At 48.5% G+C, this 26,738-nt stretch overlaps 2 protein-coding genes across 2 annotated transcripts in view; both read left to right on the top strand.

The window, feature by feature from the left end:
* LOC139051959 (zinc finger protein 771-like) overlaps positions 1–1,532 on the top strand; it is a 49,377-nt gene extending 47,845 nt beyond the window's left edge. Inside the window, exon 3 of the mRNA XM_070529017.1 lies at positions 1,037–1,532. Within this exon, the coding sequence (XP_070385118.1) occupies positions 1,037–1,364 (328 nt within the window). The 3' untranslated portion in view covers positions 1,365–1,532. The remainder of the gene's footprint in view (positions 1–1,036) is intronic.
* Positions 1,533–17,260: 15,728 nt separating this feature from the next.
* Positions 17,261–26,738, top strand: part of LOC139051923 (bombyxin F-1-like) — a 46,879-nt gene continuing 37,401 nt past the window's right edge. Inside the window, exon 1 of the mRNA XM_070528956.1 lies at positions 17,261–17,385. The gene's annotated coding sequence lies outside the window, so the exon portion shown is untranslated. The remainder of the gene's footprint in view (positions 17,386–26,738) is intronic.

Consider the following 26,738-nt stretch of genomic DNA (forward strand, 5'->3'; position numbering starts at 1 on the left):
CGGAAACAAATCTTCCCCATGTTGTAAACGTTTCCTCGTGATTGTCGAACCACAACAACGCAGTATCTGTTAGAAAGAACACAACGTTCGAAAGCTGAGAAGCGCTGTTCCACTTGTTGGCGGCACTCACCGGGTGATAATGGTTGAGCCATTCCTCGACGTCTTCGTCGGATATTCCGGCGAAGGGACGCGCATCTCTCAGTTGTAGAACGGAACTTGTCGGCGCATCTGTTGGAATGGGCCGTTGTTTGTCTGCGTCGTGGGACCTATTCAACTCCAGTAGATTCGGTGGGAGTCCAGCAAGGCGACGGCTCCATCGAAGAACTTCTGCTTCAGCCTCCGTCTTCGGGTGCGGGGTCGAGTACCCCGCACCTTCCCGCACAAAACCAGAAATGGTTTTATTTACAGGTGATGGATGATTATCGTAGCGTGATCGTAGCGCAGCCCGGCCGCTCAAACTCTGCGTTCTCTTCCTCTTCTCTCTTCCTGTCCGCGCCTTTCGTATCCGTTACATTTTATATATATATATATATATATATATATATATATATATATATATATATATATATATATATATATATATATATATATATATATATATATATATATATATATTTCTCTGTCCCCCCACTTTCAGAACTAGTCAGGAACTGCGATCTGCCAGAATAGCAAGCAGTATTCAAATTGACTTCGAAATTCTGAGTATTAGCATCGGCCTGCTAAACGTGAAATGCTCAAGGACATAAACAATCATTTCAAACGCATGTATTAAGGCTGCCTTTGGTACGAATAACCATATGACCGATGGAGGGAGGCAGCTTTGGCAGGTCGTCGCACTATGCTCACTGTCAGCAACGTAGATAAGAATTCCTGCATGCTACGCGAGCATGGTCAACTTTAGCTGCTCAATGCGCACGGTCAACCGTGACCATTGAGTGCGGCGGTATGATTGCCGCGTTGTGTCCATTTCCTACTGTGAGTGCTGTGGGAGCGGTCAATACTGACTTGCCTTTCTGAAATGTCTGCGATCTCGCAGGGCGAGACCCGGCGACGAGGCGTCCGTCCGCCGAGGAAGCTCTGGCCGCCGGAGTTCGCCGGCCAACTCGGAGCGCGCCTGCGACGTGTGCGGCCGTCGCTTCGCCAATTCCTCGCACCTCGCGCGTCACCGCAGGACGCACCTCGGGAGCTTGGACGAGTTCGTGTGCTCCGACTGCTTGCTGTCCTTCGCCAGGAAGGACGCTCTTCAGAGGCACATGCTCACCCACATGGGGCTGCGGCCTTACGTGTGCCGGGTTTGTGGCAGCGCATTCACTCAACGGAGCAGCGCCACGAGGCACGAGAGGAACATACACGGCCTGCAGTGACGCTGCGAACGCTGTTTTCGCACGCGAGAGGACCCTCTCGCACGGCTGCCACGACAAGGCTGCTCGGCAGCGAGTGAATACAGAAAAAAGAACGTACTCTCAGATGTGAATGAAATTGGCGCAATAAAATTCAATGACAACGCTTGGGATCGAGCTTGTTCTCCTCTTTCCGCTGGTCCCCATCTTTCTTTCACACGTCAGCTCTCCTGGTCACAAAATGCACAAGCGCAGTGGTTAAGTTGAGAATTACCCGCCGCGGGTATTTAGGGGCTATGGGGTTCCGTTTCTATACACGAGCTCACGGTATGAAATCCCGGCGGCATTTCGATGGGGGCGAAATGGAAAAAAAGGCTATATACCGTCAATTACGGGCAGATTAAATATTCCCTGGTGATCAAAACGAAACCGGAGTCCCCCACTCACAATGAAATCGTGGTTTTGGCACGTAAAATCCGAAGATTCAGTTTCAGTTTTAGTTTGTTTATTATTCTTTAGTACAATGCATTGGTAAGATACAATATACAGACGAGGGTCCCAAAGTCGAAAACTGCAATGGGACCCTCGGTTAATAATAACAATGTAGAGATCTAATAATGAAGCGCAAGCTAACTAAAACAAACACAATCGCGAAAATACAACACAGAAAAATAATATAAATGAAAGCAAATTGTATTTATATCAGCCTGTAGTGCATAAAAAAACTGTCAATACATACAAATGACAAATATAGTGTAATGAATGACGTAAACATAGTTACACATATACAACAGCTTAATAGCATGACTAAATGTATGAAAGGATGAAGACTTAATGCTAACGGGTAAACCATTCCACAGTTTTATAGCAGCGAAGGATGATGTCATTTTTACATAGTTAGAATGAAACATAGGTAATAGAAAATTAGAGTTACGTGCAAACCTGGTATTATTGTTATTGATGAGGCGCCTCGAATCAACGAATTGGTATGAGAGATCTTTAGTAAGTTATTTATAAAACATAATTATTAGATGATATTTGAACAAGTTCGTTACAACAAGGATGTTATTTTCACGAAATAGAGGAGTAGCAATCGTGAAAAACCCACTGTTAGTGATAATGCGCATTGCTTGGTTTTGTATAAGTGCTGAATAGCTGAGATATGACAGTTATAGGTGTTTCCCCAGGAAACAATGCCATAATTAATGTGACTGTGAATGAAGGCAAAGTATAATGCTAATAAAAAGGCTTTTGCAAGGTATTTTGCTAACAAAAAGGCTTATCGAATCCGCTAAAAGCCACTTTGAAGGTACACGTTTTGCATTACGATGCAACAAGATGTTCATAAATAAAAGTCAATTCATTTATGACACGGCATCTTACACGGTTGTTGCTTGTATTCATCGAACAGGCGATAGCCATTTTTCACGCACACACTGCAACGTAGGAACGCATGAGGTGCTGTGAATGCCATGCATCACCTTTAATAGCTCTTTTCTGCAACGTAAGTGTACCAAATACACGTCTCGTTTCTACCATTAACACTTGTACTTTTGACATTGTGGCTCTAACGGAACCCTGGTTATATTCTAACGTTCGCGACACTGAAATATTTGCATTCATTGACAGTTTTACAATTTATCGATGCGATGGCGTCAATAGGCCTGGATGTGGGGTTTTGTTAGCGGTCCCTAAAATGTTTTATTCTCAGCGCACTGAACAAACAACCTTGAAGTGCTTTGGGCTTTAGTTGAAATTACACAGGAAAAACTTTTTATACGACCTTGTTACCGCTCTCCTTCGTACACTAGCACTTTTGTAAATGAATTACACGATGCCTTTAACAGTCTTCTATCATAGTACCCCACTTTGCCACTGTTATTAATAGGATACCTTAACATCCCTAACATAGCTTGGCATTCTGGAACACCGTTGGCTTCCCCTTGCAACAAATTAGCACAGAATGTTTACTTGTGTTCCACATTTTCACTCACTCACTCAGCTAGTCCGGCAACCTACTAGAATAACGCCATCCGTGTCGAACATTCTTGATCTGCTGCTAACAATGGAACCTGATTTTATTTGTAACATTACATGCTTGCCTGGCTTAAGTGATCATTCACTCATTACGTTTCCGATCAACACTTCACGACCTAAAAGAACAACATATATAAGTTTATTAGAGATTACAAGAACGCTACGTTTGGGGCAAATAACCGTGAGCTCTGCACATATATAGACACATCTTTAACCACTTCAGCGACCGTAGTGTTCAATCTAACTGGAGCATGATTATAGCAAAAATGGCTGAAATAACCAACAAATACATCCCTCTTCACCATGTAATTTTAATTTACAATGCACCATGCTGCAATCTTAACCTCAAGCAACTAGCAAACAATATAAAGGCAGCTTTATAGATTAGCCCGGTTACGTCCTGGGGACATGCGCTGGGAATCGTACAAACAGGCTTCCGAAGAATACATGACCTCTGTTAAAAAGTTCGAGCACAATTGTCAACAAAATACTTTACCATGCGTATTGATAATCAATGCGCGAAAGTTCTGGCGCTCTGTGAATCCCAAGGCTGATACATAGTAACCCTTATTGACAGCTCTGGTGGTGAATGTGATTGTATGTCTGTGCTCCTTTTTTTCTTGATCTCTGCTTTGTTATCACATTACCTCCCCTCTCCCCTCTATCCCCAGCGTAGGGTAGCGAACCGGATTTCCCCTCTGGCTAACCTCCATGCCTTTCCTCTTTCCTCTGTCTCTCTTTCTCTGGTGGTGCCACTTCGCAGTTTTTTTTTTTTCGAGCAACTTTTCTGATGGCGTGGATGTCTCACTGCCAGAATTTTCGTGCTCCAAATACACCATTAAGTTTCCTACAGTAATATTTCTAGCGGTGTGGAAAATGTAATGATTAACTTAAAGCTTTCCTCTTCACCCGGCTGTGACGAAATTTCTACAAAACTTTTGAAAGCCACAATTGTGTATTCATCAATTATATCAACCAAGCTTCTTCAGCAATCATTGGGCATGGGATCTCTCCCATTTAAATGGAAGATCGGAAAGGTGATTCAACTTGTCAAGCTTGAAAACCAGCAATCACTATTAAATTACCGGCCCTTTTCCCTCACAAGCATTCCTTGAAAAATACTTGAGCATATTTTCTTTTCAAACGTTGCTAGCTTTCTCGAATAAAATAAAAGTTTTTTTCAGCATCACAACATGGTTCTCGCTAATCCTATTCGTGTGGAACCCAACTAATATCTTTTACTCACAAACTTCATGCCATCCTTGATCGTTCCTCTCTAAATGACTGCATTTTTCAAGACTTTTTAAACAATATGACAAGGTATGCCATAAACTGCTTCTATACAAACTGCGCCAGCTTGACATAAACTCTAAAGTACTCTACTGGCTAGAAATCTTTCTTACTAACCGTTCCCAGTTTGTGTCTGCAAACAACGTTAATTCAGAGCATACTGCTGTTTAATCTGGGGTCCCACAAGCAAAGGTACTAGGCCCTTTTCTCTTTTTTATTTACAATAATGACTTACCTTCCTACGTTCCTTCGTGCAATAACCTACTTGGCGATTATTGTATTGTCTATCGAGAAATAACCTGCGCTGATGATACTGTTACGTAGGAAGACACCGACGAAAAGCTATTTACAAGTATATTTACAAGGCAATAGGCCGCAATTGACCAAGAGGCAACAGCCCGCGCTAGCTTCCAATCGTCGTCTTCGTCTTCTTCCTGCTCGGCTCTTCGTCATTGGGAATACTACCCCGTAGCACTACCCCCGGCGGCAAAAGCGCCGTCCCGGAGCGACTAAAGGCTGGACTCTGAAGCAGTGTAGTAGCTCTTGAGCCTACTGACGTGCACGACATCACTAGACGCCAGAGTAGAAGACGAGGATGAGCTCACAGGAGCAATTTCATAAGTGACAGGCGTCACATGGCGCAGCACGCGGTAGGGCCCTGTGTATTGCGAAATGAGCTTTTCGGAAAGTCCAACGTGACGACAGGGCGACCACAGGAGCTCGAGTGCACCAGGCGAAAACTGTACGTCACGGTGGCGGGCGTTGTACTGACGCTGCTGCGTGGTTTGCGAGTCCGTCAGTCGAGCATGGGCAAGCTGGCGTGCATGATCGGCGAGGGCGATGGCGTCGCGCGCATACTCGGTTGTTGAGGTCGCAGCAGGAGGAAGTACCGTGTCAAGGGGCAAGGTCGGTTCGCGACCGTAAAGTAGATAAAATGGAGAAAATCCGGTGGTGTCGTGCCGGGAAGAATTGTAAGCAAAGGTGACGTAAGGAAGGGCAAAGTCCCAGTCGTGGTGGTCCTTCGAAACGTACTTGGACAGCATGTCGGTAAGAGTACGGTTTAAGCGCTCTGTCAGGCCATTGGTTTGAGGATGGTATGAGGTAGTCAGCTTGTGTTGAATAGAGCAGGAACGCACAATGTCGGCGATAACTTTCGAGAGGAAGTTACGACCACGGTCAGTAAGCAGCTGTCGCGGGGCGCCATGCACTAAGATAATGTCACGCAAGAGAAAGTCCGCGACGTCAGTGGCGCAACTGGTAGGTAGAGCCCGCGTGATAGCGTATCGGGTGGCGTAATCAGTTGCGACGGCTACCCATTTGTTCTCAGAGGATGACGTGGGAAAGGGACCGAGGAGGTCTAATCCAACAGGAAAAAACGGTTCCACAGGGACGGGGATCGGCTGGATATGACCGGAAGGTAGCACCTGAGGCGTTTTCCGACGCTGGCAGGGATCACAGGGAGCAACATAGCGTCGGACGGAGCGAGCAAGACCAGGTCAATAGAAGCGGCGACGGACGCGGTCGTACGTGCGGGTTACGCCAAGATGTCCTGCAGTGGGTGCGTCATGCATCTGAAAGAGCACAGTCTGTCGTAGATGTTTTGGCACGACAAGAAGAAGATCAGGGCCATCAGGGGGGAAGCTGCTTCGGTACAGAATGCCGCCCTGGAGGACATATCGGCGAACGGATGCGTCGGTAGGTGTAGAGCGCAGACGCTCGATGAGTACTCGCAGCGAAAGGTCTCGGTACTGCTCATCGGCGATGTTAGCGAAGGCAGACAGAGAAAATGCCGTCGGCGGTACTACTGTCGGCGTCGTCAGGCTCGTCTAGCGGGTAGCGAGACAGGCAGTCAGCGTCCTTGTGTAGTCAGCCAGATTTGTAGGTGACAGAGAACGAATATTCTTGGAGGCGTAAGGCCCAGCGACCAAGTCTTCCTGAAGGGTCTTTCAATGAGCATAACCAACAAAGCGCGTGATGGTCTGTGATAACGGAAAAGGGTCGGCCATATAAGGATGGGCGGAACTTCGCAACCGCCCAAACTAGGGCCAGACACTCACGCTCAGTGATGGAATAGTTGCGCTCCGCGGGCGAGAGGAGCCTGCTGGCGTAAGCGATAACACGGCCGTGGCCACGCTGGCGTTGTGCCAGTACTGCGCCAATTCCGTGACCGCTGGCATCAGTACGGACTTCGGTAGGCGCAGAAGGATAGAAATGAGCCAGAACGGGAGGCGTTGTGAGAAGATCGATGAGAAGCGAGAATGCAGAGGCCTCGTTATCGCCCCACTGGAAAGGGGCGTCTTTTTTCAAAAGCTCGGTTAGTGGTCGTGCTATGGCCGCGAAATTTTTGACGAAACGGCGGAAGTACGAGCAAAGGCCGATGAAGCTGCGCACATCCTTGACACACTTTGGAACAGGGAAGTGCGTAACAGCATGGATCTTGCCTGGGTCCGGTTGCACTCCGTTCGCGTCAACGAGATGTCCAAGGACGGTAACCTGGCGACGGCGGAATTGGCACTTCGATGCGTTGAGTTGCAGACCGGCTCGCCGAAAAACGTCCAGGACTGCTGAGAGGCGCTCGAGGTGCGTAGCGAGAATACTATAACGTCGTCCAAGTAGCACAGGCACGTGGACCATTTGAAACCGTGAAGAAGGGAGTCCATCATGCGTTCAAAAGTGGCAGGAGCGTTACATAGGCCGAACGGCATCACCTTGAATTGATAAAGACCGTCGGGTGTTACAAAGGCAGTCTTCTCGCGGTCGAGATCGTCCACGGCAATCTGCCAATAGCCGGAGCGAAGGTCAATAGAGGAGAAATAGCGAGCACCGTGGAGGCAGTGAAAGGCGTCATCAATCCGAGTTAGGGGATACACGTCCTTTTGGTAACCCTGTTAAGGTGCCGATAATCCACGCAAAAGCGCCATGAGCCCTCCTTCTTTTTTACCAGCACAACCGGTGACGCCCATGGACTACATGACGGTTCAATAATGTTCTTGGCAAGCATTTTGCGAACTTTGGTGTGAATCACTTGACGCTCAGCCGGTGATACTCGATACGGGCGGCGATGAATAGGAGGGGCATCTCCGGTATTAATGCGATGTTTAACAGCTGTTGTTTGGGCCAAAGGACGATCGTTAAAGTCAAAAATATCTTGGTAGGAAATCAGAACGCGGTAGAGCGCACGAGCGTGCTCGGACGGCATGTCGGGTGCAATCATTTTCTGTAAGTTGGCGATGGTACAAGTTGCCGACTGCGAAGGTAGAGGAGGATCGGTTGAATTGTCGTCTACTGAAATCGATGCTACAGAGTGATCCTCGAATGAGCAAAGTTGGGCCAGAGACATCCCGCGTGGCAGCACTTGCAATGTGTCGTCAAGGCAAAATTGACCACTGGCAGGCAGACGCAATTCGCCGTAATAGATAAAATAGTATGAGGTAGTGTGATCCCGTGTGTAAGGAGGACGTCTTGCATAGGAGCCGCGATGTAGTGACCATCGGGCACTGGTGGGGATGACACGAAGCCAACGTAAGTCAGTGCCGAAGGTGGCAAGCGAACGAAGTCGACGGAACTGAGGCGAGGAAGGTGTTGTTCAGCGGGATCCAGAACAGGCAGGTCGAGGCGGAGAGTACTGGCGGAGCAATCGATGAGAGCAGAATGTGCGGAGAGGAAGTCGAGGCCGAGGATGATGTCGTGGGGACAGTGAGCGATGACTGTGAATAGCACAATTGTTGAGCGATCGGCGAAGGAGACGCGGGCGGCACACGTACCAATTACGAGGGCTGTTCCGCCATCGGCGACACGGACAACAGGCGTCGTGGCGGGCGTGATTATTTTCCTCAGCCGGTTACGAAGATCCGCGCTCATTACCTACAAATGCGCCCCAGTGTCTATGAGAGCTGATACAGGAACACCGTCGACTTGCACGTCAAGAAGGTTCAGATGAGTGGGCAACGTCAGTAGAGGATCTGGCGGCGTAGGGAGCAATGCAGCGTCACCTCGAGGCGCTGCATCGTCTAGTTTTCCGGCTGGGAGCGGCGTCCGAAGGGAGTCGGCCAATAGGAACGACGGGGCTGGGAAGAGCGAGATTGTCGTCGTTGGGGCGAAGGCGAACGAGAATAGGGGTGGTGCGGCGCAGGAGAATAGGTGGCGGCATTATCTGAGCGGGCAGCATAGGGACGAGAAAGGCCACCTGGGGGGCGAGAGTAGGCAGTATACGTGGACTGGTTCAGGGAACTCCAGCGACTGCGGTAGTGCCGAGAAATGTGCCCAATTCGATGGCAGTGAAAAGAAATTGGCTTGTCGTCTGCAGTGCGCCATTCAGAGGGGTTGCGGAAACGTGGTGGGTAAGAAGGTGCGGGACGGGGTGGAATCGAAGATGCCGGGTGGGGATCAGGGCGATGGGCCGAGCAGATGGTGTGAATACCCATGTTGGCGAACTCCTGGCGGACAACTGCCTGGATCAGGGAAACGGTGACTGCAGGTGCATTGGAGGGGCTGGAGTCGAACGCAGCCGGATAGGCGGCCTCGATTTCACGCCGGACAATCCTGGTAACATCGCCAGTGTTGTTGAGACGAGGAGCGTCGGCACAGGAAGATGTCGCTGGGGTGTTGGGCAGACGGGCAAACTGTTGGTCGATACGTCGGCTTTTAGCGAATTCCAGGCGGCGGCACTCTTTTATAACTGCATCCACCGTCGCGACGTTGTTAAATACGAGCAAGTTGAAGGCGTCATCGGCAATGCCTTTCAGGATGTGGGAGACCTTGTCGGACTCAGTCATGTGTGCGTCAACTTTGCGGCATAGAGCCAAGACGTCCTGAATGTACGTGACGTAGGGCTCCGTTGACGTCTGCACACGACCGGAAAGTGCCTTCTGCGCGGCAAGTTGGTGACCGTAGGGGTTGCCGAACAAGTCTCGAAGCTTTTGCTTAAGCGAATCCCAACTGGTCAGCTCATCTTCGTGCGTCCGATACCAAACTCGACGTGTGCCACCGAAGTAAAAGACGACGTTGGCGAGCATGATAGTTGGGTCCCACCGGTTATTGCGGCTGACGTGTTCGTAAAGGCTGATCCAGTCCTCGACGTCTTCCCCATCTTTTGCCGAGAATACGCCAGGATCACGGGGAGTGGAGAGGGTGATGTAGGTCGTCGAAGTGGCAGCAGGTGTCGGAACCGGTGGAGTCGGGTTGGCGTCGCCGGGAGCCATGAAGGTAGGCTCGACGTACCGTCCACTGCGAAGCTCCGTGACGAGGTACAGGGAACGTCCACCTCCACCAAATATGTTACGTAGGAAGACACCGACGAAAAGCTATTTACAAGTATATTTACAAGGCAATACGCCGCAGTTGACCAAGAGGCAACAGCCCGCGCTAGCTTCCAATCGTCGTCTTCGTCTTCTTCCTGCTCGGCTCTTCGTCATTGGGAATACTACCCCGTAGCAATACTAAGACCATTCAGTCTGACTTTGACGCTATTAAGAAATGGCGCAACATATGGCTGATGGATCTTAACATGAGGAAATGCAAACACATGCGTATATCTAGCAAAAAAGGAAGGTGGAAGCGGTAATAAAGAGGAACGGAGAACAGGGTGAACGCAGAACAGCGCTCACCCTGTTCTGTGGTCCTATTCATTAGCCCACCCACCTTCCTTATTTGCTTATTCTGAGCTGCGCTACAAGCCTAAAAAAGTAGTGACATACTAACTCGCCCAAACTGCCACGCTTTTGACACTCTTGGGCAGACCACATTTCTTATATAATAAACAACGCTAATCGAAGTTTAGCATACCTCTGTCGTAACTTCGCAAAAGTACCTTCATGTCATGTACAAAACACTTATTCGCTCGAAGCTAGAATCCAAGCATTCGCTCGAACTGGGATCCAAGCAAATGAAAACCTAATTCGTTTACTACAAATGGTTAAAAATAACTCTGAATGATCCATTCTTTCAAACTACAACAGAACAGCAAGCACGTCTTCCATGCAATCAAGCCTTGACCTATCACCCCTTCCTTCCCGTGGTAAGTCATTTCGTTTCAGCATTTTTCATGCCATATTTCATCAGCATCTCCGCAATGAGTGTGCATCAACTACTCAATATGTTTCCTCCCGCTTAGATACGCACTATAAGTCCGAATTCTTTTTTGCAAAACTGATTCTTTTTTTATTCATTCTTACTACGGACATCACCTTCCTTCGCATCTGACCTCCACCACAAATCAACACCTGTGCAAGAACGCCTTAGCAAACATTGTATAATGGAAAGTTTAAGTATTTGCTCGTGTGTATACACACACACACACACACACACACACACACACACACACACACACACACACACACACACACACACACACACACACACACACATATATATATATATATATATATATATATATATATATATATATATATATATATATATATATTGTGAAGAAGAAGACGCGCCTCGCGGCACAGACGCATTGCCAACGCGCGGCTCGTCTCGGCTCGCGCTGTTGATTGCTGGCGTCCGTTTGGACAGTGCTTCGGGCTGCTTCGCCGTTCCCGGTTGCTGTGCCGTTACATTAGGAGCCGCCAATAAACCTTTTCTCAATTGGTGGAGGTGCGGGGACTCAAACCCCGTTGCTTGAAACCCTGGAGCTGAGATCACGAACGCTACCACCCGCCATGACCGACAGCTCCTCCCAAACGGCACCGACGCCACAGTCCGTCACCTGCACCGGCGTTCCACGACAACGGGACCCCAAGGTCTTCAGCGGTGCAGACGACGAAGACGTAGAAGACTGGTTTGCGTCGTATGAACGGGTGAGCGCACACAACAAGTGGGATGATCCCGCCAAGTTAACTCACGTCATCTTTTATCTGGCTGGTGTTGCCCAACTGTGGTTTCACAACCACGAAAGTGACGTGCCCACATGGTCAGTCTTCAGGACAACCTTTACGGAAGTGTTCGGCCGACCCGCTGTTCGCAAGCTCCGTGCCGAACAGCGCTTGCGCGCCCGAGCACAGCAGACGGCGGAAACGTTCACAAGCTACATAGAAGACGTCCTGGACCTTTGTAAACGAGTCAACGCCGCAATGCCAGAAGCTGAGCGAATTCGCCATATACTGAAAGGCATCGATGACGGCGCATTCCAGATGCTCCTAGCCAGGAATCCGCGCACTGTGTCTGAAGTTGTCAGCCTGTGCCAAAGTTGCGATGAGTTGAGGTAGCAACGCGCTTCGACTCGGCGTCCTTTGGGAAGCGACGACTTGTTGGCGAGCCTTGACAACATGTACGACCCATCCTCATTCTTTCAGCGGGTCAAGGACTTTGTGCGTGAGGAAGTTGCTCGCCAACTTTCTTTAGTCCCCTTCACTCAGGAGCCCACCTCCCGTCTTCCAAACACGCTCCGCACCCTCATTTCAGAAGAGGTCGCCCACGTTGTCCCTTCCGCACCACATCAGCCGCCTGCAGCCGTGAATCTCAACTCTACGCGGGCAGTGCAGCCTGTCGCCACGCCTCTCACCTATGCGCAGCCAGTCCTGCCTGTGGCCGCGCCTCTTACGTACGCCCAGGCAGTACGCAGGCCTCCACCGGCGTCTTTCACGACCCAGTCCCAACCGCTGCCACCGGAAGCGCATGCTACATCTTGGACCGCACCGCGAGCTAGTCCTTGGCGGACACCTGACAACCGACCCATCTGTTATTCTTGCTGCACTCCCGGACACGTCGCCCGATATTGCCGCCGTCGTCCTCAAGCGTTCGGCGACGCCTCGCGGCCCTTCCAGTACGGCAGCCAGCCATTTCGCCAATACGCCGCTCCTTCCCCCCAACCGTATGCTCGTGCTGACATCCCAGAATTTCCTTCGCGTCGCTCGCCATCCCCTCGCCGACGCTCGCTCTCCCCAATGCGTCGGCGACCCGCACCACCTGACCAGGAAAACTGAACGTCGCAGTTCAAGAGGCAAGAACTGCGCCCCATTCGAACTGTCAAAGTCCTCGCGCCTCTCCTGCTAACGTGGTCGAAATTTGTGTAGAAGGTGTTCCTACATTCGCTCTTGTGGATACCGGCGCAGCCGTTTCTGTGATAGCCGCCAAACTGTGCCGTTCGCTGCGCAAGGTGACCACGCCGCTTTCTGGATTGTCGCTTCGTACGGCAAGCGCGCAGCCCGTCACTCCGCACGCAGCCTGTACTGTACGTGTGCTTATTCACGGCATTGTTTACATCGTCGAGTGTATTGTTCTTCCCACCTGCTCGCATGACGTCATCCTCGGATGGGACTTCTTATCCAGTCATAAAGCCGTGATCGACTGCGCACGCGCCGAAGTTGAATTTTCCCCTTGTGACGCGCCCTTGGACGAAGATTGCGACCGCCCTTCTAAACTTACCGTGCGCGAGGACACAGATATTCCACCTGGCTCCTTCGCCCTCGTCCCCGTCTTTTGCGATGCCATCGCTGATGCAACGGTCCTCTTCACGCCGTCCGACGTCTTCATGAGCCGTAAATCTCTCCCACTACCCTTCGCGACGCTTGACATGGCTGGCGGCTGCGGCAATTTCTACTTTTACAATCCCCTCTGTGCGCCTCTTACGTTGCTCGTTGGTGAATGCCTTGGCTTCGTGGAACTCCTCGACTCTTCGTCTTTGGTTGACGTCCCTGGAGACTCTTTTGACGTCGACCCCGGCCAAGCATCTTCGATGTCCGCGCTTGAAGAAACGTCCAGGGTTGCGTTCTCGCATGCCATCGCCGATACCCTCACACCTGCCGAACGCGCCGCCCTTCTTGATCTCCTGCACAACTTTAGAAGTTCATTCGACGTTTCACAACCTCACCTGGGCCGCACGTCGGAAGTGCGGCACTACATTGACACCGGTTCACATCAGCCGTTACGTCAACGACCATATCGCGTCTCTGCCGAAGAGCGTCGTGTCATTACCACCCAAGTCGAAGATATGCTGCGCCGTGATGTTATTCAACCTTCGCACAGTCCCTGGGCATCTCCTGTCGTTCTCGTTCGCAAGAAGGACGGGTCTATTCGCTTTTGCGTCGACTACCGTCGGTTAAATAAGGTAACGCGCAAAGACGTCTATCCTTTGCCGCGCATCGATGACGCCCTCGACAGTCTTCAGGGCGCAGAATTTTTCTCGTCCCTTGACTTGCGTTCAGGGTACTGGTAGGTCCCCATGGCTGCGGCCGATCGCCAGAAAACCGCGTTCATTACACCTGACGGTTTATATGAATTTAAGGTGATGCCTTTCGGGCTTTGTAACGCCCCTGCCACCTTTGAACGACTCATGGACAACACTCTGCGTGGCCTCAAGTGGTCTATATGTCTGTGTTACCTCGACGATGTCGTGGTTTTCTCGCCTGATTTTGCTACTCACCTGCTCCGCCTTAGACAAGTTTTGACCTGTCTAACGAACGCTGGCCTTCAACTCAACCTCAAGAAGTGCCGCTTCGCCGCGCGAGAGCTCACCATTTTAGGCCACGTTGTGTCCAAGCATGGCGTTCTACCCGATCCTGCAAAACTTCGAGCAGTCGCTGAGTTTCCGAAGCCTCAGACCATCAAAGAACTTCGAAGCTTCGTGGGCCTATGCTCATATTTCCGGCGCTTTGTTCGAAATTTCGCATCGATCATGGCGCCATTGACTCAGCTTCTACGCGGTGACGCCGCCCTCTCCTGCTGGTCCCCTGCATGTGACTCCGCCTTTGCTACGCTACGTCGTCTTCTCATCTCCCCGCCTATTCTTCGCCATTTCGACCCGTCAGCTGCAACTGAAGTACATACAGATGCCAGCGGGGTCGGTCTCGGCGCCGTACTCGCCCAACGAAAGGAGGGCTACCCCGAATATGTAGTCGCCTATGCGAGTCGCACACTGACGAAGCCTGAGGCCAATTACAGCGTGACCGAAAAAGAGTGCTTGGCTTTAGTATGGGCACTTGGCAAGTTCCGACCATATCTGTACGGGCGCCCATTCGACTTGGTCACAGATCACCATGCGCTTTGTTGGCTCGCCAACTTGAAAGATCCCACTGGCCGCCTAGCCCGTTGTGCACTACGCATCCAGGAGTACGATATTCGCGTCGTCTACCGCAGTGGACGCACACACTCCGACGCAGATGCCTTGTCTCGTTCACCTTTACCTCCAGACTCGGCCTGCGCAACAACTTCCGCACATTCCGTGTCATCTCTCGACATGGACTCCTTTGCAACCGCACAACGTCGTGACCCGTGGGTCGCTTCTCTTTTCAACTATCTTTCTGGATCGTCGGCCATCCCTGTATCCCGAACCCTCCGACGCCAAGCAGTTCATTTTGCCTATGTAATTTCCCCTATGTTGTCCTTGGTGTCAATGTTTGTTGGCTTCTCAATATATATACAGTAAAAGCTCGTTTATTCGAACCGCAAGGGGAAGCTGCTTCAGTTCGAATTAACGAAAGTTTGAACTAACGAAAGTGAAGGAGAGCAACAGTACACTGCGATTTGGAAGCAGTAGGGCATGTCAGAAATTTGGCGAGTCAAAAAGTGATGGCGTGTGTTGCGGGCACACGCCATCTTCGAGTCGAAGCTCTGGGTCCGACTGTGCCACACCACCGATGTCCAATGAAACGAACGTTAGCCGAAGCTTAACACTATCACAATGAATCGCGACGGCCGATGCCTCCTAATCTGAAAACAGAGGTGCACAACCGATGAAGACTGCCGAGACAAAGACGCTGAACATGTGAATGTGGCGAAGGCCCTGATTCGTTGGTTCTTGATTGCAAGCGCAGCTACGACGTACTTGATTCGCTGCGTTTTGGCGCTTGCCGTGCCATCTCCGCACAGCATTAGCAGCTGTACAAGATTTGCGAAGCCTCCGAGATTCGCAGCGGGCAAGAAGTCTCGGAGGTTACGTAGAACGGAGAGGCGGCAGCCGCCGCTGCCTTCTGGCTGACCCCGCGTCGGTTAGATTTTTTTCCGATTTTGCCTTCTCTCGCCGTTCTCTCCGTTTCGGAGGCAATGCAGCCTTGTGTGTAGGCAGTAGGCGCGTTTCTCTGGCCGTGTGCCAGGCGAGCGCAGTTCGAATTATCCGTGAGGAAACCTTCTCGTGTTCGAATTAACGGACTTCTTTATACATAGACTTCTGCGGAGCTTGGCCGGACCAAATCGTACAGTTCGAATTATCCATAAATTCGAATTATTGCAGTTCGAATTAACGAGCTTTCACTGTATATATATATATATATATATATATATATATATATATATATATATTGTTTTCCATGTAACCCATTCCCCTCTATAATGCCTTTGGCCCAGCTGCGGGTACGTTTAATAATAAATAAATACCATTTTATACCCTCCGTAGTAGATTTTTGCATGTATGCAGCGCAACCTTCATATGCTTCCTTAACACTCGACATCAAGTCCATATGTTTTCCAGATCTTTCTTAAGGCAAATATGTGAAACCCATATATTTGACATCTGATTTTATGCAGAACGTTCAGCTATAGTTTTGGATTGCGTTGAATTTCGACAGATGGCCGAAGGGAGAATGTTCGAAATTCCTGGGCCCATGATCCTCAAATTTAAACCTAATACCGGCATTATCGCTACTACCAGTAATTTTGCCACAGGAAAATGGGTAAACGGCATTGTGGGGCTGCAGCCAGCTATATTTAAAAGAGGAAATCCCACGTGACAGCTGGTCGAAACAGGCCATGAAATGGGTGGAGCTGCAACAAAGAAATTACAGCGAATAAAGTGGTTTTCTGGGTTATAAGCCAAAGACAGAGATGATCAACATAGGATGATCGCTTGACCACTGCTGATAAGTTATACATACAGTAACGTCCTGAAATTTTAGTAACTTGCGCAAGATTTATGCAAATGGGAGCGATGTTGGTTATTCCACTTCACTATATATTTCAAAATAGCTTTCTAAAAACCTGTTCGCGTGCCGACATGGCGTTATATTCGACGCTGATGAGCTTTAGTTTGCCAATGGATAATGTACACTACATAAACAGGGTATATGTGCAATTCCTGTGACACGCACTTAGAGCAGAAAGTGAGGACAAGCACACATACCCTTCGGAAGGACTTTGCACAGACATATTGCATTGGCAGGAATAATGCAGGAATAGGGCTCACACATGTTTGCAATATTAGTCACACATACGTATTTGTGCCGTGTGACGACAGTTTTAGGATGTTCCGTTGTTTTATACCTACTCCGAAGGGCAAGTGTCTTTCTCGCTGGTTTTCCTAGTTATATCTGTGAGGCTGTCGTTTTCTTGGGCTTGACCATTCTTTTTTTTTATGGTGTGACAGACTTCAGAAAGTGTGCAGGCGTATGAAAATGCCTTCATGGTGGACACCTTCATAGCACCCTTGTTTATTCAGGTAACGCAATCGAGTGTAACGGAAGACGTTTTTTCTATGGAAGTTCGAATAGACACCGCGAAGCAAGGCGGACGATACGAAACAGCGCCTCGTTCTGTCAGTTCGTCTTGCCTACACTGTTTTCTGGCCACCTAGGGATCCCTAGGGAGCCTGGGGAAGGCTTCCCTAGGCCGCGTGACGTGAGTGTCGGCTCCCTTGGCAACTAATCCGGCGTCGCTCAGTCGCGCCGGCGGCACGCCAGCCGGCAGGCGCGTATAAAAGCACGCCGCCTATCGCACGTGCTTCGAGCCCGGGTCCTCGCCCAGCACAGCAATCACCACCGTCGGCGCCGCTTCGGAACGAAAGGTGAGCAGCGGCACAGTGTGTGGATAGTCGGGGCACGATTGCGGCTGGCGCCGCTTCAGGGACTGACGGGCAAACTCCTGAAATGTGCCTGATTTTCACGCATGTGAATTCTCTCGTTACTCTGAAAACATCCTGGCTACAATTCCTGTATTAGAAGTTTCGTGCCACAACTTTATAGCCCAAGTTTCAGCTGCGATTTGACAGGTGTGGGAGAAAGATTGCCGACTTGCGTTGGGTAAGTCTTTGCAACTGTCTTACTGTTATTCAAATAATTGAAAGTGCTTAAATGAACTAAAGCGTAACCAGAAAACTGTACTCTAACCGAAATTTTGACGGGAACAGAACAATGAACGGTATTCTTCTACCCTGCGTGAGCGCTAACCTGAACCGAGGCGTTGAAACTGAACGGGTGGGAACAACAAGGTTCCGCATTTCGGTGAAAGTGGGTCAAAAACACATTAGGCTAAACAATATAGCTCTCTTTCAAATGCTGTAGTGACCCACTGGCAGCATGCTATGTCTCGCATGAGTTGTATACGGCATTTGGTACAGACTCTGTGTATACGACAGAAAATATGAGATGTAAATACGAGATGTTTGCAGTTTAGAGCTGCGCTATTGGAAGTTCGCTTCATAACAGAAAGGTTGTTCGACGATTTCTGAGGGACCGCTGGTATGCATTGCAGCTTAATGACTTAGATTCCTACCTTAGAAACTCGTATACGAGCTGTGTAAAAAGTATAAGAAAAGGTATGAAGTAACAAGCAAAGGCATAAAGCTTGCAGACCAGGAGGCATGCATTGCAAATGAAATGTGTGCTCGCCAAGGGAACACGGCACGCATACCAGAGGAGCCATTTGTAAAAGTTCTTGCGAGATTGCATTGTGGCCACGAACAAATGTCGCTGGCTGAAAGGCAAGCGCTAGTGTCAAGAAGCATGTGGTGAACCAGCATGCGGTCAGGCGCACTAACTGCCCACTTCAGAGTTAAGAGCTTAGAGTGAATAGTTGAAAGGTCCTTTCGAACTAAATAGAAAATTCTGCGGTAAGCTTATATCTACACATATTGATTAAACTCTAGATAGTCACGTGACTCGTTTTCTTCTCTCGAAGTGGGGAATCTTGCGTGTTCACTCCTGCTACCGGCGCCCCACAGCAATCCACACTTAATCACGTTATCGTTTGCTTCTCAGACGTTCACGGCGCCCGGTTTTGCATTGGTGTTCAAATTCTGAAGGGTATATATGGTTCAGGTATGCCTAAGCGCAGCGTTTGGGCCAAAGCTTTATGAAGCAGAAGAAACTGTTTCTAGCACGCATTTCAGGTTGCGAACAAGATTTTCCACTTGTCTAATGAGCATGCGGCAACTCGAGCAGTAATGAATAACCGTGACCTCCAGTATGTCGCCTCCCAGTGTGCACGAACAGCACTGCGTCACGGAGGATACGCATAAGAAGTTGCGCTTTCGGTACAACGATGAAATTGAAAAACGCATGGTGAAATGCTGCATCGATGCGCCTTACTCCCCGATACAAGCATGACAAGTCTCCGCTTACTGGAACTGCGACATTTGTTTTTGATAGTTTTGATTGTAATGTGCCTCGGTCTTGCATTTGGTGATGGAGCCGGAAACCAGCCCCTGCGGTTCGAAGTAGTTTTTTTTTTTTCTGCTCAACAAGCTTGGCATCCTTTTTCTACTACTGCGCAGCAACAGCTGCAGCAATTGCAGACCACGTTCGGAACGAAAGAAAAGGAGAGTAACGTGGGCACATAAAATTTATTTCTCCTTTTTCGTACATTTTGACTGTCTTCCGTCATTTGGATGCTTAGCTTTGAGAAAAAACATTACTCACGACGCAAGAAAACTGTGCACAGCGGTTGAGCGAACACCGCCTGTCGCTCTGCCTAGACTTAACGAGGTAGCGTCGCTCCATTTGCCACCACTGCTCATGCTTTTCGCTTTCTACAGCGGAGAGGTTTAGGGCTACTTTCCCAGCTATCATGTCCGCATGTAGAAAAGGATCCCGAAGGTAGTACAATGCTGGGCCGACGCGCGGCAGAGGTGACGCCGGCGTTAAGCACTCCCACACGTCTGCTGGTCCCGAGGATAGTGCAACACCGAGCCGACCCGCGGCGGAGGGGCAGTTCATCCTTAAGGGGCCCACATACATATCTTCGCCGGTCATCCTTCTAAACAGAGTGCAAGGGCACTGAGCTCAGTTGCTTGCAATGTTACAGCCTTGGCGGCAAAAAATTGCAAATAAAAATAAGTCCGGGACGACTCTGCCTTTACTAACACGTCTTGTCGACTGCTGGGGTAGTTAGTTATGTTGCTGAAATGATGAAGGAGTGACGCTGGAAGGGGGCGGGAGACGGGAGGGGGCTTCCTGTGCTCTTATTAATTATACGTAGTAAAGGAAGGTCGCTTTATTGGACGTTTCTTATGTGTAGAGTTTATGCACTGCCATGTTTTGTCAACGATCGACACTAGTAGTGTGGCCAAGGTAAATACCTCATTGTAAAGTACTTAGCATCGCAAGTTCCAGTTATATGGTCCAAGCTACATCCCCATATGGTATTACTGAAAGAATGCGCTGGTTGTACGCATTTCATTTCAAGGTTACTGGTATGTGCCATCTGCAACCTAGAGCGCCTGTAATATGTGTTCAACCCGTTTATATTCATTCGAAAATTTCCTTTTCATGTTCACACTATAACGTCTTTACACTGTGCTTCAAGTGGCTACCAATCACAAAGTCTTGTCATCAGAGGTTCTTGAAGATCACCTTAGTCTTCTTCATATTAATTCCCTAACCCAGCATTTGCGTTTCCCTATTGAAACTTTCGGTTATTTGCTGTAAGTCATCTTTCGCGGATAAACAGGACCTTCAGTTTGAAAACCAAAATTTGCTGTTATTCCCCGTTGCTCTGTACGCGTAATCATATCCTATTTTGCACATTCAGTAATTGGAAGAATACAATGACTAACGCTGGAGAAATAGTCTCCTTGTCTACAAACCTTCTGAATTGAGAGTTCTCGTTTTCGTTGTGAATAATAATTGTGCAAATGGTATGTCTATAGATATTTATTTATTTATATCCTAATAATACATTAGGTCTTTGACTGTCGTGACACTGAAGCAACAGGAGGGAACTTCAAACTTACTCCCTTGCCCCATAATAAGTATGGACTCAGCGTTGCTAAAACCTAACGATGCCAATACACGACACATGTCGGCATTGGAGGACAACGTTATTGTGACAATACAGCGATGACCGACAGTGATCATATATTGGGTTTCGTGGCGCAAGGGACAATGATGGCCAAGCAGCGCCAACCAAAGAGACAACAAGTGAACTGCTGAACGGCACGTATCAGTACTACAACACACGTACATCACATGGACATGGCAAAACCATCCCCCCTGCCCACACACACACACAGAATACATTGAAAATATTGATTGATCTTGTGAACATTAGTTGGGGGCAAGCTCCCTCAGTGAAATCAGTTACCAGAGGCCGATTGTTCAATAAGTTAGTGAGTTTCCATTTAATCCGCCTTTTTCATGGCATGATGGAGCATGCGCACTGCTCTAGCTGATTACTCACGAAACGTTTCGGAAGGGTTGAGCGCACGGCCCGATCTCTGGGAAAAGTTCTCCGAAAAGAATCAATCTGACGCGCGCTGCTGCTCGTGCTATGTACCGCGTTGAAACTCTGCTGACAGCTGGACGTCAGTACGGCGCCGAAAACATGTGTAGCGTGAGACTGCAACTCAACTTTAAAGCAGAAAGCATCCAGGGCTTCGACCGGACTGCACCGTGAGCCACGCAGTTGCCATCTTTCATTGATGGCTGGCAAATTTAACGAAAATCTCCTTTGTTATTCTTGCGAGGCACCTAAAAGCATCCCGTTGCTGACGAAGTCTTCTTGCAGCGTTAGCCTTCACTCGCTGGTGGGAACTACGCGCGACTGCCTTCACGCACTGGCGCGGTTACACTGGGTCACTACGAGACCGACAAGACGCTCACGCCAACGATTGGCTGACTGTTCGGCACGGTGTGTTGCTGTGGACATTTCATCATGCCAGGCCGAAAACCGCCGAGTGCGAGCTGTCGCACCGCGATGGACTTTCTTCTCGACGGCACGGACAAAATCAGAGTGCCGACCATCGCTCGACCGCACACCGCGACCGCGACCGTCGAACCGAAAACGCGATAGCCGTACTGTTCTCGCGTGTGTATATAATTAATTGCACTCAAAATGAGTCGAACCACGCCTACGTAGTTGACATGCACAAGCTTTAACCCTCTCAAGCCGTGCACATGAAGCTTGAGCCAATGTTGATGCTGTCGTGTTCGTGGGTCAGCTACCAGCGGACCTAAACTGAAAAGAAACGGTTAGGGCGAAGGGAATCACTTTCGTCGTTCAGTTCTGGCCTTAGCGATTTGAAGCCAACTAGACTTCACTTCGCACGGCGCGCCACACTACATGGCAAGCGGCGATAGTGCTTTGCCACCGCTGACGTCACCTTTCTCGTGGGCTGCCGGCAGCATTCGCTACGCACATTGGTGGCTGCGATTTCTTAATGCTTTCTTAATTGCGGAGATGCACTGTTTACCTCTCCGTCAAACGGGAAACACGAGACGCTGCATTCGGTGAAGCAGCATAAACAACTTCCTCACTCTGCTACCAACGGCGTCAGCGATGGCATCTGCGTTTTCGCGAGAGAACAACATGGCCTATAAATGCGCGCTTATACGAGCACAGCTATCTCTAATAATGGTTTATGGAACGCAAAAAAGCGAGAATCACTAATCCCTAAAATAAAAGCGGGAATCACATGTGAATTAACAGACTGCAATATGTGTATCCGGATCACAATTGGCGTTGTTTAAGTGACCCGGCCGCTCATATTGACTCGCCTCAGGGTGTAACAACGCGGCTCATATGCACAGATAGTGCATGTACGTTTTTCTACCTTTTGACATTGTTTCATATAAGCGATGTAGCTTTTCCACACTATTTGACGATTACAACGATCTGTGCGATGTGGCTGTAGATGTCGATGTAAACAAGTGCGCCGCTTTGGTGAATTCGGTGCGGAAGGCTGCGATTGAAGACGTCTTGCACATGGGAAATGTCTAAAGTGCAAAAGGAATACAAAATACAAGTTCAAGAACTTGTCAAATAATTGTTTAGTAATGCTACCGTTTATATGCGAAGCACATCTGCGCGCGAGGATGTCCTCTAGACCTAAAGGCAAGGTCCTTCATAAGGTTTCCGCTCAGCGTCTGTACTCTGCAACAAACATTTAGCAAAATATGCCAGGAGATTACCTTAACGGCTTACCAGTGATAAGTGCATACACTTATGTGGACAACTTTTTAAACACCTTTTAAGGATTGGCCTACTTAAAATGCATGTAGAAGGACAGCGCCTTTTTTGTCAAAACTTGTATGTCTCGCGTTCTAGAGCTGTGAAACGGACCCACAAACACGTCTAAATATCAATTTAAGGCAGAAAGCAGGGCTAGTTGGTGGTTATTCATATAAGGCGACATCGCGCTAGCGCGTAAAAAAGGACACGGACAGGAACATGAAAAAAGACAGCTAGTGTTCGGTGTGTCTGTTTTTTCATGTTCCTGTCCGTGCCCTTTTTTTACGCGCTAGTGCCATGTCCCCTTATACGAATAAATATCAATCGCGGTCTATTTATAGGCATGACAAACAACGAACGTGTCCACCTTTCAGCAACACGTGTCGATTGGACTCAGTTGCAATTGAGACGCTGGCACCGCTCTAATCCAAGGTCACGTTAATTTGTTTTCTACAAAGCTCATACTTCTAACCCCACGAACCTTTCTAGATGTTACAATTATCAGGACGAAGGTATGAAAAACGATGCGTGTGAAGTTACCGTAGATTACATATTAACGTACGGCAAAAGCGTTATGTTGCTTAACTTCTGTTCTGCTCCAATAAAAAGCATTACTTAATAATTTATAAGGCCAAATAATACGATCAGGGGGTACATAGCTACGCAGTCTTTCTTTCGTAGTTTTTGTGCGTTGAGCCGCTTCATGTATATTTACAGCATCGTGCGTGCAACCGCATGCAAAATACGAGAAAAAAGAGACAAGCACATAAGTAGCGCTATTTCTCAACTTTTCTTGCGAAAGCAAACCTCGCGCCCTTATACAGGGTCGCCAGTGATGCTCAACGCGGTCAGGCTTTGAGGAATTCCGTGTCTTTTTCTGATAGCGCAATCGACGTCTTCGATACACGAAGATCACTAAGTGTAGCTATAATTTCTGATTTGGGAATTCTTTTGATCAGCGGGATACGGCTCTTCCGGGCAAGGTTGGCTTCATCGGAACTTTCTCGACAACCACACAATCCGCATGGAAAGGCAAGGAAATCGCCATTCCGCTACGACAGTATGGGCGCCGATCGTTCACGCCCGTTTTCACGCACCCGCGGGCCATATCGCAGACAAGCCAAAGAGCAAGTTGCCATGGACATAAGTTTTCGGTACGCAAAAAGACAGGAAAAGGACGACGTCGCAGTTCAGTGAATAGCAAGAGAGTGGGACATATTAAGGAGTGAATAGGCTCATACAGCAACAAAACTTCCACAAGCTGACGTTGATTTGTTAACGACATGACGTCCAGGCGTTGCACTGCCCTTCGTCTGGTAGAGCCTCCGGTGTGCGCTCTGCTAGCTTCGAACATCGTCAGGTTTGCCTTTCCCCTCTTGAACCAGACTCACGGTTCAGGATTGCACGTCACGCAAGCCTGTCCAAGGTCTCAGGATGTCGTTTGTCCGACGGCGTCCATGCGTAAAATTGTTGTCTATGTAGACCGAAATTTCACACTGCCAATATTTCAAAAATAAACTCACCATCTTATGCAACTGTGCTGATATTAGTAGAGTACAAGGAACTCAATCTCATATCGCTTTATTTCGAGAAACTTTTCTCGTTCGAATATTTAATCAATTCATTGGAGCTTTCCACCGCAGTTCGTACTTTTTTCTCACCTATCGTTAATCCATTAGACCACTGGTTGTCTACTACGTGGTAGGTAACTATGGTACGTATATCAGACTAGGTAGTGCATTTGATCAGGTATTTAGCGCATGAAAACGTATAGAAAAGTCATTTTTACTGTTACGTGCAAGATTAAATACACAGACAAATATTAATCAGATTTATCCCGAAAAGTGAAATATCTGCCAGTAGTGAAAATATGAAGCAACCCAGAACAGCAAGTCGTTCTCGGTCAAGGCAAGAAAGATCATGCGAACAGAAATACTTAAGTCAGAATACCATCTCGGCTGTTTCAACAGTCTCTGTAGCAGGGAATGAGGGACCCTTTGTGAAACTGAAGAGACGATCACAGTGACGGCGTTACTCCGCTGGATATTCTTCATTCCGCTACTAACTCTTGTGGAAGTTTAAAAAGAAAAGAAACTACAGCGTGCTTATGAGACTTTGCAGAATCACACATCAGTTTTTAGCGAAGCCGTTTGTCTCGACTAGTTGTATTGTACTAATAATTTTCAAGCCCCTAATTACACCGCACACTTAAAAGCGTTGCCCGCACATTAGTATACGGTAGCGCCACATTCTTTGCAAATAGAATCTTGGTGTCTCATTTTGCTCTCTGTTTACACCGCAACCTCACATGCCTATATTGGGTGTGTATCACCCTCAGGCGGCACAATATCTGCTTGACGGATATGATAGTAATTTGACCCACATACTTGAAATTTAGATTGCACATCAGATATACCTATTCCTATTACATGTGCGCTAGGCGGAACATTCAGTACGCCTGGGCCATCGAGGAAATTTCCACCAAGCTTTGAATTACGCAGAAAAATAGGGAGAGAATGAGCATTCAGTAACTATGTACAAAGAACGTTTTTAATCCGCAAGGGTTAAACAGCGTGGATACTGGTGTCATGTTGTTACTAAGAATACTGAGGTGTCTACGCCGGCTACCGTTATGGCCACTCATCTAGCATGAGGATTATGCGCAGTGTATGGATTTACCTAAATTCTTTCCTGATGTCATAGGGCTGCCTCTCGATGTTATGTGTTAAAGCTCTTCAAGCTGTTTAATTTGGTCGCAACATGTACGTATTGTCACAATTAGTGTCAATGAGCCTACCATTTCTGCTATTCGGTGTTTGGGCGCATTAAAAATCGATATCACTGTTTACAATACATATGCATGAATACCCATGTCAAGTACTGTTTAACATCCGCAAACGCCGTTGTAGCCAAGTGGTTGTGACGTTGCTCTGCTGAGCACGAGGGTGCGGGTTCGCTTCCGGCCGCGGCATTCCGGTGGAGGCGAAATACAAGAAGGCCCGCGTACCGTGCTACGTGTTAAAACCCTTTGGCGGTTAAAAGTACAACGCAGCCCTCCGGTACAGTGTTCCTCATAAAGCACTAGGCATTTTCAGGACGTTACAACGTAATGATGTTTCTTTGACGTTCTTAAGTTTAAGTATTATCAGCTAAATATGGCGGCACCATAACTAACAAGTATTGTGATCTGCTCACGCACTGTAAATCATGCATTTACATCAATTTCTTTGGTAATGATGATTTAACTGCTCCAAATAAACGTATGAGTCTAGAATGCTTCTCAGTTTAACTGAAGAGAACAATAAGTTAAGACGCAACGCGCTTCTTCAACGGATCTATGCGAGATGGTTATAAAATCCCTGTGCTGTCCATGTCCTTCTATGGATACTGATAGACTTGAGATATCGCTTCATTATTGCTAGCACGAAACACTGTGGCTCGGTCAGGGTGCGCGAGGCCTGCAGAGCACGACGCGAGTCCGTCTTCGCTCAAGCGGGCGTCCCTCCGAGTGAGTCACGCGGCGCTCCAATGGCCGGGGCGATTCCGTTCCCACGCGTGGTCGGACGTCCGCTTCGAATCCATCACTCGGCGGAAACGCGTCGTCTATTGAAACGCCCGTCTGGCACGCGTAAAGTAGTCAGAAGCTGTCCCTGGTACACTGACTTCGAGGAACAAAGCGAGTTTTGTTTGGAGATGCGCCCTTGCAGGGTTCGGGCTGTTTCAGCGAGCCTAAACGGTAGGAACCCGAACACCGTCTGCATGTTAAAGGGAAGCTGAAACACTTTTCGAAAAAAAATGAGTTCTCTACGGCATTCTACAGTTCTGAGTCCCCTGAACACGAATATCTGGTTCAAAAAGGGTGGAAACAAGCGCAAGCGGCTGCTTTTTCATGAAAACGCGCACCAGCGCCTCAGGGTATCGCGCGAACGCCGCTGTTGCCCGTGATTGGTCGGGGCCACTCTGACGTCACTC

Source organism: Dermacentor albipictus, unplaced genomic scaffold, assembly GCF_038994185.2.
Source record: "Dermacentor albipictus isolate Rhodes 1998 colony unplaced genomic scaffold, USDA_Dalb.pri_finalv2 scaffold_16, whole genome shotgun sequence".
Lineage (NCBI taxonomy): Eukaryota > Metazoa > Arthropoda > Arachnida > Ixodida > Ixodidae > Dermacentor > Dermacentor albipictus.